We start from the raw sequence: 16,679 nt of genomic DNA, 5'->3' as shown, positions 1-16,679 counted from the left end.
GAAAGGTTGGTAGCATTGGATGCAAAGTTTCTTTTCGACCCCATCTAATTGTTGTCAATGGAACATAGGTATTGGCTGGTTATGAATCTGGCATTCTACCTGATTCCATTTCAAAAGTAAGAATTGCAAATTTAGCACTCAAGGTAAAGAATGGTACTATTGAAATAGACCCTTTTTTAACGACCCATATCAAGAAGTGATTTTGTGTCATTGGTTTGTAACAATGTACAATTGGTGGGGAATCGATTTTTCATCCTATCTGTCTTTGGTTTGCTTCAGTTAAACCCAGTTCCAAAGGTGTAATTTATGTATCTAACTTAATCTCTCATTTCTTTCCTCCCACTCCATCTGCATACTGTGTTTTAAAGCATTTTCTCTTTTTTTTTTCATGAAGATGACATCAGCTTTTTTGTTGTGTCACTGGGTAGTAAAATATGCTTTGTTGATAGCTCCAGGCTGTATTAGTTGAAATAGTACATATGCATACAGAATATATCTTGGTTTCTATGTAAACTGTTAACATGATTTACATTTTGGGGAAAATAAGCACAGATACTCCAAAATCTAAAGTACTATGGTTGCACAAAATTTTATTGTTCAAGTTTGAAAGATTTATGGCTCAGAATTAATTATGATGCTTCTTTTAGATAAGATTGTCAAATTAAATTTACTTCTGGCATCAAAATTTAATGTTGAGACACAGAATAAAACAAAAGTGTTCAGTCTCTCAGCAATAAATATTGCACTCAGTGTTTCATTAACTAAGCTGCCCAAATGTAAAATGTCAAACTCAAATTCTAAGCAAAAAGTAATGTAGTGCAATAAAGCTAGTGTCCTTTTAACTTTGCATTTTCCCATGCACTGTCGTGTATCTGATTACAGCCAGGGTTTCAAGAAATGGTAGCCAGTGTTATACAAATGTAATTAGTGCTACATTAACATGGATTATTGTGTATAAAGTACATTTTGTTTACAAGCAGTTTTGTTTTTATTTTATTTAATATGGTGTTTTACTGTATTTTTGTCAGATTATCATTGTTGCCTATTAATTAAGTGCTGACATGAGTATGGCTTGTCATGGAAGCCTCCATTTACTTTTTGTGTTCATTTCTTTCTTGCTTTTGATGAACCAATTACAAATCAGATGTTTTTGTAGTGTGCAGATTGAAAGTGATGGTTACACTGTGTGGGAAAGGGAAAATGTTATGCAACACTTATTGACCAAGAATTGTTTTTCTTTGTTGTAATAAAGCAAGAACTTACCATATTTATGAGGTGGCAGTTCATTGGAGCCGTGACTTTTTCCAAGGGAACAGTAGTATTCTTTGCTGTATTTTCTGTATAAAGTTTCACAGTTTTTTCCGCTGTTTAGGATGCAGGGGGGAGCAGTCTCAGTCAGTAGTTATGCATATTGTGAGACAGTGATTCTTTATTTTATTACAAAAAAAGACCAACTTTAGACGGCCAGATTAAATCATTCCTTTCACTTTTAATGGGATTTAGATGAATAGAACAAAATATGCACTTTGCATTCATTGATAGCATCTTTAGGTTGAGGTAATTGAGTCTTTTTTTCCTTGACTGAATGAATAATGACTTCATCTGATCCGCAGTGAGGCCTGAAACTTAGACTGCCATTGTGAACCCAAAGAGATCTGGTCTTTGAAACGTGCTCTGCTTCTTTGGCTTAATTTTTTCTTTTTAATCCCAGAACCCATTTTTCTCGATAATTCAAGCATAACCCACGTATTAGTAGAAGCTGTGGAAATCATAAGATATTTGCCTCAGTTGTGTTACTTTCAGTGCCGCTGATAAATCAGTTTGCTGTCGCCTATAGAATCCTAGTTCTCAGGAGAAGAGAAAGGCAAGCCTTTGGAATGTTTAACTTCTTCACAAATGGTTAGGTGTAATTTTCTGATTATTTCTATAATTAAGGGAAACATTTCTGTTTTGGTGTTTATTTCCCTTTAATAATGGTATAAGGTCTGACTAGAACGGCTAGAAAAAATAAGAGACTTTTTTTTTTCCTCTCTGGTTTTATTAACTACAATGCATTAAAAAAATGAACAGGGCAAATAGTTCTGAAACGTCTTTTAAAAATGATCAACAGAACTTTAAATCAATTAAACAAAAACAAATTGCTTAAATTGTACAAAAAGGCAACATTGTTGGAATTATGACTGAGTGTTTTGAAAAATAAGCTATTTCTGACATGCGAGACAGTTGAAAGGAAGAATTACTGAAGCTGACCACACATTATTCTCTCTCCCTACTGTGGGTAATTATCCACTTCTAAGTAAAAGCAACTAGAATTACTTCTTAAAACTTAACTTTGATTCAGATTTAATTAGTGAAATTAAATGCAAACATAAATATGTATATACATAACTGCAGCCACCAACATAGAAATATTATTTAAGACTGTTGATTCCAGGAAAGCAATTGGGTGAGCGGAATCAGCAAACAGATGTCAAATACAACAATTATGCTATTTATTCCCTCGAGCCTGTTCTAACAACAAGACTGATTCTGAACTGAACTCCATACAGACACCTTGGTCCCCTATTCTTTACACTTTTTTTAAATTTGCAGAAGTCTATCAACCTAGGATTTAAAATTGTCAATTCACCCAGTATCAATATTTGTGGAAGAAAACATCAAACGTGCGCTACCTTTTGTATATATGTGCATGCATGATTCACTCTCTTTTAGGATCCAGTTCTAATTTTTAAATAATGTCCTAAACTTCCCAGCTAACAAAAAAAGCGTCGCTCTTCCCTGTTGATTCCCTTGAATAGTTTCCAAGCTTTGATCAAGTCACTCCTCAGCCTACAGAATTCTAGGATTTGGAAACCTACTTTGTGTAAACCTCTCTTGTAGTTTAAACTTTGGATCACAAGTATCATTCTGGCAAGTCTATACTGCATTCCCTCCAGGGCCTTTCTAAGGTGATGTGAATGAATAAATGTTATGGTACTATGTTTGGGGAGAAAATGGCTGTAGTTGGGATATAAATTCAATAGAAAGATTTTCAAGGATTTAAAAGGATAGATTACCCTCAATTCAAACGTATAATCCCAGAGTGTGTCAGTGCAGGAAGAACAGTCATCGCCTGAGTGTCATGTCAAGTAGTGTGGGCAACTATGGTCTTCTAAACTTTCTGATTCGAGCATCAGTGGATGATCTTGTTGAAAGTTCTGGTTTCATCAGCCTTTAATGTTGTCTAGCTGCTTCCTTCCCTGTCAATTTCTTAATCCTCTTCTGTTCATTCTTCCAGTGGTGGCCTCACACTCCAACCCTTCTGCATAGTTAACATTTCCAAGGAACTCCTTTTGTCTTCTGTTGACATTAGTATTTGAGTATTCTGCTATTCTTCTGACCTCATTCAATTAGTTTGTTCTCTTCACCTCACGTACCCTTAGGATCCTCCCTCACCTCATTTTGAAGCCACTGGTTTTTTCTCTTCCTTTTCTCCCATGCTCCCAGCTTCATGTCCATTATTAATTACTTACCAGACAGGTAGATAAAGCTATTTTTAAAAATGAGTTGCATTTTGTTTTATAAATTGGGGCAGATTGCAATGAAAATGAAATAATAGATTTATACAAAACATTAGGGAGGCCATGCTTTCAAGTATCTGGAACTTTGAACAGATCATCATGTGTAGTAAATTGAATAGAATGTTATCAGGGTTGGGAATAGTTAGAAAGAGAGACTGGAATTATTTCATCCACCACAGTGATTGCTAAATTGATACTTAATGTTTTTGAAAGTTTAAATATTGAAAGATTTTGTTAGAACAAATGCCTTCTTTTCAGGAATATGTTAGCAAGGGTCATCAGTTTAATATTGTCACTGTGTGAATGAAAAGGGGGATTGCAGAGAATTATTGAAGTGTGATATGCATTACCACAAAGAAATAGTTGATTTGTGGGGAAGAATACCTACCTTCTGTGCAGAAAAGGGTCTGTGACTTGAATACTTTGTAAAGTGAGTTTTCTAATTTCTTTGTATCTATTGTTTCTTTAGCCATCACACAATTCTCCATTGCAAAAAGTAAACGACAATGGAATGACCATTTATTTGAAAACTTACATGAACGTATTAGTCAGTTTTTGGACATTAGCATCTAGGAAATGGTTTAACATGGAAACTTGGAGAGATGTATATTTTTTAATCTGTATGTAGTATTTTCAACTTCCATAGCAATTAATGAATATATAGTGAACTATTAGAAACATTAAATGTTTTGCAGTTGTTCCTTATATCCATATCACACTGGAGGATTATTTAATTTTCAGCTGGTACATCAGGGTAGACAGAGACACAGGGAAGACTGACATTAAGGGAATGTACACGGGTGATGAATTCACTTGTTTTGCAGTATGGCATGACTTGATTTATAAGTTTAGTGTAGAATATGTTTATTTTCTGATACCTTTACTTTTGCATTGTGACCAAGCAAACTTTATATCACAAATCACAGAGGAAAGAGTGGAAGTTGGTAAGTGATGAATTATTTGTATCCCAGTCACTTGTCTCACACTCAGATGAACTCTTGACAGGCAACTTGGCCAAAAAGGCCTTATCCTTCCTGCTCTTCCTGCTTTATCTTTGAACTGCCCACTGTGAAGTTCAGGGTGAGGATTGTCCCAATGTGATGTTGAGGTTGTGCAGTATTCAGAAGTCCATGACAAGTCTGGCACCCACTCTGGGTGCTTCAGGGCTCCTCTACCATGGTCTGATGAATGGAAGCGTGGCAGTGAGGTTTCATTATATGCATGCTGCCCACATGTGCATAGATTGTCACTCACACGAATGGCACATACCCTGTCATATGGCAACAATGTTTTGGTACGCTCCAGTTGCTCAAAGCATACGTCACAGCACTGATACAAAACAAAAACAATATGACTGCAGCCAGGATGCCAAATATTAGGTAACACGATTCACTGGGTGTTGTTGCCTAATAGGTGATATTTGAGGGAATGGAATTTCTTTTGGTTGTGGAAAGAACAAGAACTGACTTGCAGTATGGACTCAAACTTTTTTAACATTTACCTGTACCTGTATTTTTTGTTTTTGCTGCTGTTTACCTACTATTTACTTATCTATGCTACTTAACTCTGATCTGCCTGTATTGCTCACAAGACAAAGGTTTTCACTGTGCCTCGGTACACTTGACAATAAATTTAATTCCATTCAACTCAGTACTGTAGCATCCTTCACCATGGAGGGAGTGAGCAATCCTAATGAAACCATATGCTTGCTCAGCCTGCTACTTTCTAAGAAAGAGAGAATAAGCTATAGTTACCTCAATGAAAAAAGTGGTTCAGTGAACTCCCTCATGCAATGGTAGATGTCAAACTGCAAGATGTTGCAGAGCTGACCTACAACCAGAAGTATTACCTTTTATTGAAATGGGCAAAGGCCGCTGTCTGAGATCTTCCTGCTGAAGTTAAATGGGTGTCTGTTCAATTATTAGACCCTCATGGTGTCTCAAATGCATATAAAAATGGTCTGGTTCAAGTAAGAGATGCCTTTGGTTTGTTTGGATAGAGTCAAACTCCAATGTTTCTTTGTTTCCTTGAAATGCTACAGCACAGAACCAAACTACATTTGTTCCTATATATAAAGATAATTTCTACGAACAAAGTATTTTGAAATTAAAACAAGATTGTACTTTATTGCCACAGGCAATGCAATCCTTAGGTGCTTGTTGTTTGTTTGGTGTGGATTTGATGGGCAAAAAAAGCCTTCTCTGTGCTGCAGATCTCTGACTCTGTCATAATGATTTCTTCTGGCTCTGTTACCTAAGCCCATCTGTTGAAATCTACTCCAATGCTTGGTTGCTTCCTGCCTAGACTAGTCTAGGGCCCTCCTGACAAGCTGCCTAGTTTCCACCCTCCATAAACCTGAACTAATTTAAAACTCTTTTTGTCTGTTTCCTTGCTTGCATCAAGTTTTAGTAGTCCTGTGTTCTGGCATACCTGCCAGTTCCCAATCCACTAGTGCCCATTCTCAAACTCTTATTTGGATGCATGGATGGTCTCATTCCATCTTGTTAATGTATCCTGCTCCAACTCTACAGCCCTGCAGAAACTGTTCACACAATTCTGACCTTTTAAGAACCCATCCCTCCACTCACACCATCATGGATGGCCATGCCTTCAACTATACAGCTCTAAACTCTGAAAATCCCTCCATTCCTCTCCACCTCTCATCCTTTCAAAACGCTATTTAAAATTAGTCAAGTTTTCAGTAACTCCTTTAGCTCAGTTATTAGTGATTTCATTCTGATTATGTTCTTGGAATGTTTTCCTATGTAAAACTTCTGTGAAAGTTACTTTATAAAAATCAGAAGTTCAAACAATAGATTTGTGATTTTATGGCCTTACTCCAATTTTTGTGCACTTCGGTTTTTGTTGGTCTGCTAAGTGCAAATCTGATGTGAAGAATGTGTAGCAATTCCCTACTACCAAATTTTTTTAAAAAAGGTGATGTGGTATAGTTATAGTGTATGCAAAAGGTAGGATAAAAATATCTAGAATATTTTAAAGATACAGAGCCTCTTTGGCTTTAAATACAACTTGGATTATAACTAAATTCACCTGCAAATATTTTGATTTCTTGTAGGTTGGCTTGCTGGACCTGGAGCTAAATCGACTGACGAAGGCTTTGTTTTTGGCTCTAGTTGTGCTTTCAGTAGTTATGGTAGCTTTACAAGGATTTGTGGGTCCTTGGTATCGTTACCTATTCCGCTTCATTCTATTATTTTCCTACATCATTCCGATCAGGTAAGATTTGTTTTAAAATTCTGTCCAACCTACTTAAGGTGAATGTTGAAATTCATACCTAATTCTAGTTGTGAAGGAAGCTGATCTTTATCATGAAACTGTAGTAGCAGAAGCAAAAATGTGATGCTCCCAGAAGGATCATACTGCTGTGAACAAACTGTCCACATGCCCTGACACTGTCATTCATTTATTGCTTAAGTTTTAATTTTAGAGCACAAATGATTAGTATAAAGTAGTTATTGGAATAATAGTTAGTAAAAATGCACTGAGAAAGACCATGTAATTGTATTATGTAGAATCCTGTTCTCAGTGGCATGTACATCAAATGTTGCTTATTTTAGTCGTCCTTTTTATACTTTCAAACAATTTTAATATCTTAGAGTCATAGTGTCATACAGCACAGAAGCAGACCCTACGGTCCAACTTGTCCATGCCAACTAGATATTCCAATCTGATCTCGTCCCTTTTGGCAGCATTTGGCCCATATCCTTCTAAACCGTTCCTATTCATGTACCCATCCAGATGCCTTTTAAATGTTGTGATTGTATATGCCTCTATCACTTCCTCTGTCAGCTCGCTCCATACATACACCACCCTCTGCATGAAGTGTTGTCCCTCGGGTCCTTTCTAAATCTTTGTCCTCTCACCTTAAACATGTGCCTCTAGTTCCAGACTCCCCTACCATTGGAAAAATACCTTGATATTCACCCTATCCATATCCCTCGTGATTTTGTAAACATAGATAAGGTCACTCCGGTCCAGAGGAAAAAAGCCCCAACACATCCAACCTCTCCCTATAACTCAAAGCCTTCAGTCCCAGCAACATCCTTGTAAATCATTTTTGCGTCCTCTCAAGTTTAGCAGAAAGGCAACCAGAATTGTCCGCAATATTCTAAAAGTGGCTTCACCAATATCCTGTACAGCCACAACATGACATTTCAACTGACCAATGAAGGCAAGTGTGCCCAACACCACCACCACAACCCTGTCTACCTGTGACTCCATTTTCAAGCAACTATGAACCTGCCCCCCAGGTTTCTTTGTTTGGCAACACTCCCCCAGGCCCTAACGTTAACTGTATAAGGCCTGCCCCAGTTTGCCTTACCAAAATGCAGCACTTTGCATTGATTTAAATTTAACTCCATCTGCTCAAAGTCCCGTTGGACTGTGAGGAGTATCAGGGCAGAGGGAGTGCATTTAAAAGGGAAATCAAGAAGGCAAAAAATGGAACCTGAGATAGCTTTGGCAAATAGAGTTAAGGAGAATCCAAGGAGATTCTATAAGTTCAAAGTTTGTGCAAAGATTTGTAGCTCGGGTGCTCGTTGTTGTGGTTCTGTTCGCCGAGCTGGAAGTTTTTGTTGCAAATGTTTCGTCCCCTGGCTAGGCGACATCATCAGTGCTTGGGAGCCTCCTGCGAAGCGCTTCTTTGATGTTTCCTCCGGTGTTTATAGTGGTCTGTCCCTGCCGCTTCCGGTTGTCAGTTTCAGCTGTCCGCTGTAGTGGTTGGTATATTGGGTCCAGGTCGATGTGTTGGGTCCAGGTCCAGGCATATACAATCACAACATCCAGAACTGACAGCCAGACTACTGCGACCCCTAGGACTCATAACGGCACACAAACCAACAGCCACGCTCAGACAACAACTCACCAAAACAAAGGACCCCACTGGCATCTACCGACAGTGTGGAACATCACCGACGTATATTCAGCACAAAAACACAGGACAAATACAAACACATCGACCTGGACCCAATATACCAACCATTACAGCGGACAGCTGAAACTGACAACCCGAAGCGGCAGGGACAGACCACTATAAACACCGGAGGAAACATCAAAGAAGCGCTTCGCAGGAGGCTCCCAAGCACTGATGATGTCGCCTAGCCAGGGGACGAAACATTTGCAACAAAAACTTCCAGCTCGGTGAACAGAACCACAACATTCTATAAGTGCGTTAAGGGCAAAAGAGTAACTGGGGGAGAATAGGGCCCCTTAATGATCAATGTGGCTGCGTGTGGAACCACAGGAGATGGGTGAAGTAATGAATATTTCACGTCAATGTGGAGAAGGACATGGATGGAACTTGGGGAAATAAATAGTAATGTCATGAAAAGAGTTCATATTTCAGAGTAGGTGGTCGTAAAATGCATGAAGCTAGATAAATCCCGAGGACCTGATCATGTGTTTCCCCAACTTTGTGGGAAGCAAGGGAAGAGATTACTGAGATATATAATCTCAAAATCAGTTTTAATTATTTGTCGTTTGCTCCTAATGTTGTCTCACTCCCATTTCTAGTACCTTAGTCGTGAGTAAATTTGTATTAAATGATTGACTTCACCTTATTATAATTTACTTTTTATCAGCTTTATAAAAATGTGTTGATAGTTTAAAAATGAAAATGCAGGGAAACCTTGGCATTATTGGCAATGTTGGACTTGGGGTTTAAGGCAGAGCTGAAATAGGTTTGAAGTTTTAACTTTTCTTTTTCCTGTTTGTACAGTTTACGGGTAAACCTAGACATGGGGAAAGCAGCCTATGGTTGGATGATCATGAGAGATGATAATATTCCTGGCACATTGGTCCGGACGAGCACAATACCAGAAGAACTGGGACGTTTAGTTTATTTGTTAACAGATAAGACAGGTAAACTTCAGAGCTTGTGACATGATTCTGATGTTCTGTAGCTTCTAACTTGCGATAGACTAAATAACTGCACATCTTTCAAATGTCTGATATGTTGAACGATACTGAATGTAATTCAATGTGGTGACATAGCTGGTCATTTAATATTGTGGACAAATTCAGAAATGCACAAAAAGTGCAGCATTAGTTCTTAGAAATTTTGATTAAAAGAATTTTTAAATGGCTTTCTCACTCCTTTTGAGGGAGATTTATCAAAATTTGAACTAATTTTATTAATGTAAACCGTGAATGCAATTAGAAATGTTAGGCAGTCATGGTCTTTGTTTTTAGCTGTCTTGTGACTATTTAAATCACATTTAAACAGCCAGTGGATCAAGTCTTTTCTGAAGTGCTTAAAATATTTCCGCAGTGTGCATATTTTCCTTTGTTCTGACCAGCATCATCTACTGCAAATACAATCTACTGCTTTTTGAATTGTTGTGTAGAGTATTATGATTATAGTTCTGTGAACCTTTTTATTTAACAGCTGTGTAAAAGTCAACTGCCTCCTTTGCCATTCTTCAAAACACACGCAGACTCTTGTCAGTGCTTTTTTATCGAGCTCCATGATCAAATCCTCTTTTCCCTTTGGCTTTATTTTCCTACATATCAAGTGAGGGCTAACCTCCACAATGTTCTACTGTCTTTCTTTCCTTTGCATGCCTGGACTCCTCTGTGGATCAACAATCGCTGCCCATTCTCCCATTTGCCTCCAAAATATCTTTCACGCACAAAAAAAGGAACTTGCCATTCATAATATTACGTTGGATAATTGCCAAATGTTCATCAAGCCAGGAGAGTCTCACTGCCTGTTTCCTGGCTATAACTTTCATCATCATCTCACTAAATTACCAGTGAGACTTGTGTGTTCCTAACCTGTATTTCTTTTCTTTCACTCACATTTCCTGATTCTATCCCTCATTCTATAGTGCAAAAATAAACCCTAATACCAACCAATAGCTTCTCCTGTTGTCACCCATAATAATGTATATTGTAAATGGATTCCTCTCCAAATATGGTTTGCCTTCCTTTTCAAGTCCTTTATCTTCAACTATTCTTCAACCTGTTTTTTTCACTGTTATTTTAAATTTCCATTTCCAGCCTAATTTTCTTTTTCAAAGTTGTTGAAAATTTTCATTTCCCCAATGTCATGCAGATTATTTAGGAATTATTTGGGAGCTGGTGTTAATGTTGGTGTTTATTGTCAGTCCCTGTACTGCTAACAATGTCAAAAACTACAAAGCCATCAGAAAAGGGTAATTCACCACAGTCTCAGTAAATGTTCTTTGTGACACCACTTGCAATTCCTTTTACAGATATCTCTAATAGCATTCCTGGCCTTTGCTATAGCATCCGAATATCTCTCATCCCAGTTTGAAAAATCTACTCTGGCTATAAAACATTGTCCCTCTTTTTAGACCTGCAGCTTTTACCATGGCCAGCTGTGCCACCTTCTTAGAATCCATCTCTTCTATACACCGGTGCAAACCTTCAATCTGGTTTCACTTTTATACATTTAAATCACAGTCTAAGTACCTGCAGCAGTAGCTTCTCTTTGCACCATTCACCACTTTCATCTGCATACCACTATTATCCACGTATAGAGACATTGTGGCTCTCATGCGTACACTGCATTGCAACCTCTGAGCTAAATGGAACAAAGGTATTAGCTTTAAAACAAATACTAATTCCTTCCTCTTCCCAGGTACTGTCTGGAGCTGAACATCTGTCTTTGAAACCTGACATCTAATTCAGCCCTAAACTTGTGTTTTGGTGTAATATCATTTGCATCATAAAAACATTGTACTTTTGACATGTGCCAGTACTTCAGCTCTTATGCTAAAGCCTTCTTCCCAAACTTTTCTCCTTCAAGTTTGGATTGTTTCAATGCTGTTTTTGTCACCTTTCATAAATGTCACCTTATTGATATCACTGGTGTTTATATCCTGTTGTGCATCAAATACCACTTGGTCATTCATCAAAACTTGACTATTTCAGCCAGTTTCTGATCATTCAATAGCTCTACTTCAAAACTCCAGCCATGAGGCAATGAAATCTTAAAAATCTCTTGGTCGGCTGTACGATCTTTATAATCCTATCAAACCTTACAACTTCTCTTACTTTGTATCGACCTCTTGTGCAATCTCAAAATTGGTAGCTATACCTTCAACCACCTAGGCCACATTTTCTGGTATTACCTGATTGCAACCCACCTATCTCTCTCTCCCTTTCGGATGCTCCATAAGAATCATCTCTCTGACCATACCTTATATTGCCCTTGCTAAATCTCCCCTTTCCTCTGGTTCAGCATATATTTTTTCAACACACTTTTCTGTGTAGAGCTTTAGGTGCTTTTCTGTATTATGACATCTCTTGCAATTATGGCTTGACTTAAATACAAGTCGGTTTTGTATTTGTGATTTGTTAACCATTCCTAATACAGTAAATCCAAAAAATAATTGCACATTAGCTTCTTTGAAGAAATTTTGTTTATTTGAACTGCAACTAGTCCCACATAGGTCAAAAGTTATTGCGGATTTGGTACTTTTATGGGTTTTTTAAAGTCCAGTATTAAATTGCAAGAGCTTTGGTTCATTTTGACCACTTGATTGTTATCGTAACTTGTACGAGCTGGTCAAGATTATTTGAAAAAGGGTGAGAGAATCCAAAAGCTTTGGGCTGAATTCCATGTGATGGTGCAATTTCCACTTTGTTCATTGACCAAAATGTGCGTTGGTCAGAGTGAGCACCTGTTAAAGGTTGTTTTGCATTCTGTTGTTCTTGGGTTACAGAAAACGTAGTCACATTTGGTAGCTATGTAGAATTTAAGTTGTTGGGTTGAAGGAATGTTACAGTGTATCTTAATTGCAAGGTAGTCCTTTGTATGACTGCAAATTGGGTTTGTGCTTCATCAGTAAGCATTCTGACAAGAAGCGTCCATCACTTTGGCTTGCTCATTTACCACGACAGAATAGAAAATGAAGTGTCCCAATAATTACATTATAGTTTCCTTATTGTAGGACAAGAAAGCAATGCGGTATAATTAGGTTTGATTGGAGAGCATGTTTCCGGTAAGATCTGAAATTAATGACGTTGCTATAGTGACACATCTGCGACCACCAGTGCGTGAAACATAAAGTAATTCATTTGACAAGAGAAGACATCTGTTAACTGTGAGGATGCAGAGCATATTGACACTGACCTGAAATACTAGACGTTATGTGATAAATGAATAAATGGTGCTGAAACAGGAGGACAGATAATTTGTACTTAATCTGCAAATAGAGCTTTAATCTTCCCACTGCTTGCTTTTGATAATGCTATTGTTTAAGAACAATGTAGTGGCGAGCTCATAACTTCTAAATGGTAACTGTGGATGAACCCTAATGATGCAATAAATTAATCCCAATGTCAATGGAATTTATCACTATTGTATTATGAAGTCATTAGTGGTGCAAACAGCTGGAACAACTTTTTTGATAAATAGGTATTGTGAACGGTAATTATACTTGGCACATTAAAAATTGGCATTCTTTTTACAGGTGTCAGCACAGAAATGTGGTTCATGTACATCATTTACGCATTTTCTCTTAATAAATAACTAACATCAAGGGAATTCTAATGAAAAGGCTAAACTGCATATTGGTATAGTGATCAGTTAAATGATTCATTTACTTAATGTTCAATGCTGTATTTAAGTTGTTTTCAGCCAAATGATTAATATGCTTTCAAGTTGCTGAATGAAACTAGTGTATATGAACATAGGAAATATAGCAGGTTAAAGACCATCTGGTCCATCCAGCTTGATCCGTACAGTTGTAATGCACTTCACATCATCATACAGATGCACTGCGCCCAGGATACACATTTTTATACTGTAATTAATTTTTGGTCTCAAAACTGTAATGCTGTATACATCATAGTGTAATATAATTCATGAAATTGATATTGCAAAACCCCTTAGTTTTGAACTTGTAACAGCTTTCCTCCACCCCCACCACTGAATTGCACTGATTTGTACTTGAATTACTCAGTAGATGATGGCAATTGCAATCTTAGGATAAACACATATGAAACTCTTACCAGATAGTGAATTATTTATTTATTTATCTATTAATGTAGCCAAAAAGTGATAGAATGCATTACATAACCCCTCATACAAAGCAAAATTTCCTATTAGAGGTTTTGGACTGTATAGTGAAGCAAATTTAGTGAAATGACTTAGTACAATAAATGTTGGTAAATTAGAATTCTTAATCTATTGTTTCTAGTCCTAAGAATATTCAGTAAATGCAGACATTCAGTCACAAGGTTGAGTGGTTTGAATTTTGTTTTCAATATTTTTAACTAACTTGGACAAAGAGCGTGAATGTGCTGTAGTGAAGTTTGTGAATGACACGAAAATAAGTGGGAGACCAAGTGGGTGAGGATGATGTACAGTGTGTCCAGAGGGAAATGGGCATGTTGGTATTGGGTAAAAGCTTGGCAGATGGAATATAATGTGGGAAAATATGATGTCATGCACTTCAGGTAGAATAGCAGAGCTGAATATTATTTAAATAGAGAAAGACTACAGAAAGCTATGGACCAGAATCATTTGATAGTCCTCAACCATGAATCCCAAAAAAGCTAACATAAAAGTTCAGTGGGTAATAGGGAAGGAATGTTGGCCTTTACGTCAAAGAGGATGAAGTATTAAAGTAGGGAGGTTCTGCTAAAGCTATGCAAGGCATTAGTCAGAACATAGCTGGGATTCTGTGAACAGTTTTGAGCTCCTTATCCAACAAAATTTATATGACATTGGAGGCAGTGCAGTGAAATTTCATTAGGCTGATACCAGGTATGGAGGAACTGTTTTCGGAGAGGTTGTGCATGTTAGACCTCTACTTGTTGGAATTTAGAAGAATGAGAAGCAACTTTATTAAGACATAAAAGATTCTTTGGGAATTTGGCAGGGATGATTCAGAAAGGCCATTTCCCCTAGTGGGAGATTCTGAGACCAGAGGGTGTAATCTCAGAGTAAGGGATTGCACATTTAATACATGAGGAATTTCTCAGAAGGTAGAAAACCTGTGGAATTCTTTATTGCAGAGACTATATCATTAAGTACCTTTAAGACTGACATACATATTTTTAATCAGTAAAGGAGTTGACAAGTGTGGATAAAATGCAGGAAAGTAAAGTTAACAATTATCAGATTAGCCATAATATCATTGAATGGCACAGGGTTTAGAGCTGCATGATCTACTTCTACTCCTACATCTTGTCGTCTTGTCAATCCAAGGATTTCACATTACTCAGGCTTTTGTGCAGTTTTGAAGGAATGTGATATTGCCAGAGGCACCAGTTAAATTTAATGTAGTAGCAATTTCGCAAGCTAAGGCTCAGCAGTGTTGAGGAATTGGAGATTGGCTCTCCGACATAGAGCAGGAATAAGTAATTTGGTTCTATGATGTTGCTTTGTCATTCACCATGCTCATGTCTAATCTTCTAACTATACCTTCCAAAGCTCTCCTAATATTCCTTAACTCCCTTAGGCACGCTATCTCCTTTGTTTTGAATATTCTTAAAGACTGGGGATCCACAGCACTCTGTTATGGAGAATTCTGAACATTCACAACTTTTGAGTGAACAAAGTTTTCCTCATCTCAGTTCCAGATGACTGACCCCATATTCTGACAAATTAACCTCATGTTATTGACTTCACAACCAGCAGAACCATTTTCTGTATGGCCAACCTGTTAAGACACCAAAACTCTGCGCAGTACACCAAGTTTGCCCTTGCTCATGCCCTGTTTAATTGTGCTGAGATCTCTTTGCTGTAACGTTTTTTGGAACAAATGCTAACATACCATTTACCTTCCTAATTGTACATTATGCTTTTAAACTGCCTCAGAATAGAAACATTTCCCAGTACTAAAGAGGTATTCTATTGTCATTTTCCCTACAAAAATAGCTAACTTCATGCTTCCTGGCATTGTATTTTATCTGCCACGTTCTTTCCCACTTGTTTGAGCTGACTTTATCCCTTTGCAGCCTCTTTGTGATCTCCTAATTGCTTATTTTCTCACCCAACTTGTTTAATATCCTGATGTCCTATATTTTTCTCTTGAACAGGATAATTTGTTAAGGAAGATACTCCACAGAGGTTCCTTAACCTGCTGAGTGTTTTCAGCATTTTCTATTTTACATTGGCTACTAACCTGTATGCAAATAGCTGCTGCATCAGCTATAACATAATTGACTGTGAAACATTTATAGGGTTCTGAGAGCATGAAAGATGGTGTATAAATACAAGTTCATTTCTTCATTAGTGGCATGATTCCATGAATAATGTGCAACAAAAATAAGTTTGGAGGTTATTTTGTAAATTGCTTTAGTTCTTTTATGATTGCTGAAATCAGGAGATATGGTTATTTTCAGGTGCAGTTTTAACATCTTATCACTCATCATATTGGCTTTCTGATGGAGTGGTCACTGCTATGTGCCATATGCACGCTAAAAGCCTTGTATTTAAGGGAGAATGGAATTTCCTGTAATAATAGCTTTGGGAATGCAACAGAATTCCATCTTAAGTGCACTCATCATAGAAGGGAGCAGGAGACTCCATATAATAACTCAGTTTGCTCTTGATGCAATTGGGAATCTTGTTGAAAGGCCTTGTGATTGCTTGGAGGTTTTCCAAGCGGAAGAAATCTAGTAACTACCTATGACTATGTAATGTTATGTATGTGCCAGTAAATGTTTTTAGGGAAGAGTAGGCGATTAATGCATGTAATTATTCCTAAAGCTCTTTTTCACTGTAAAGTGTACTTGCCTTCATGTTATCCATTTGTTGGAATAGAAAATATTATCTGTGGAGGGTGTCTTACAGGGAAACAAAATCAATCCGTATATATTTGTGACTGAATCTGAAGTCCAGCTTTCTTTCTTACATAGAAGTGTGCCCTATGATGTTACAAATTTTATTTGCCAGAGAAATCTTATGTAGTATATTGGCAATACCTAAGCTTGAGTTGACATCACTTGTTAGGAACATAGAAACAGGAGTAGACCGTTCAGCCCATTGAACCTGCTCTGCCATTTAGTTTGGTCGTGGCTGGTCAACTACCTCATTTGCATTTTCATACATCACCTCTATATGCTGTGACATTTTGAGTCATCAAAAATCTATCAAACTCTATCATGAGCATTGTGATG

General features: G+C 37.4%; 1 protein-coding gene across 1 annotated transcript in view; it reads left to right on the top strand.

Annotated features, from left to right (window-relative positions):
* atp9b (ATPase phospholipid transporting 9B) overlaps positions 1-16,679 on the top strand; it is a 346,071-nt gene that overhangs the window by 239,417 nt on the left and 89,975 nt on the right. The window contains exons 12-13 of the mRNA XM_043688616.1: positions 6,637-6,797; positions 9,298-9,440. Coding sequence (XP_043544551.1) covers positions 6,637-6,797; positions 9,298-9,440 — 304 coding nt within the window. The remainder of the gene's footprint in view (positions 1-6,636; positions 6,798-9,297; positions 9,441-16,679) is intronic.

The sequence above is a fragment of the Chiloscyllium plagiosum genome, chromosome 4 (assembly GCF_004010195.1).
Source record: "Chiloscyllium plagiosum isolate BGI_BamShark_2017 chromosome 4, ASM401019v2, whole genome shotgun sequence".
In the NCBI taxonomy this organism is placed as follows: domain Eukaryota; kingdom Metazoa; phylum Chordata; class Chondrichthyes; order Orectolobiformes; family Hemiscylliidae; genus Chiloscyllium; species Chiloscyllium plagiosum.
This window is presented reverse-complemented; position numbering and strand designations above follow the sequence as displayed.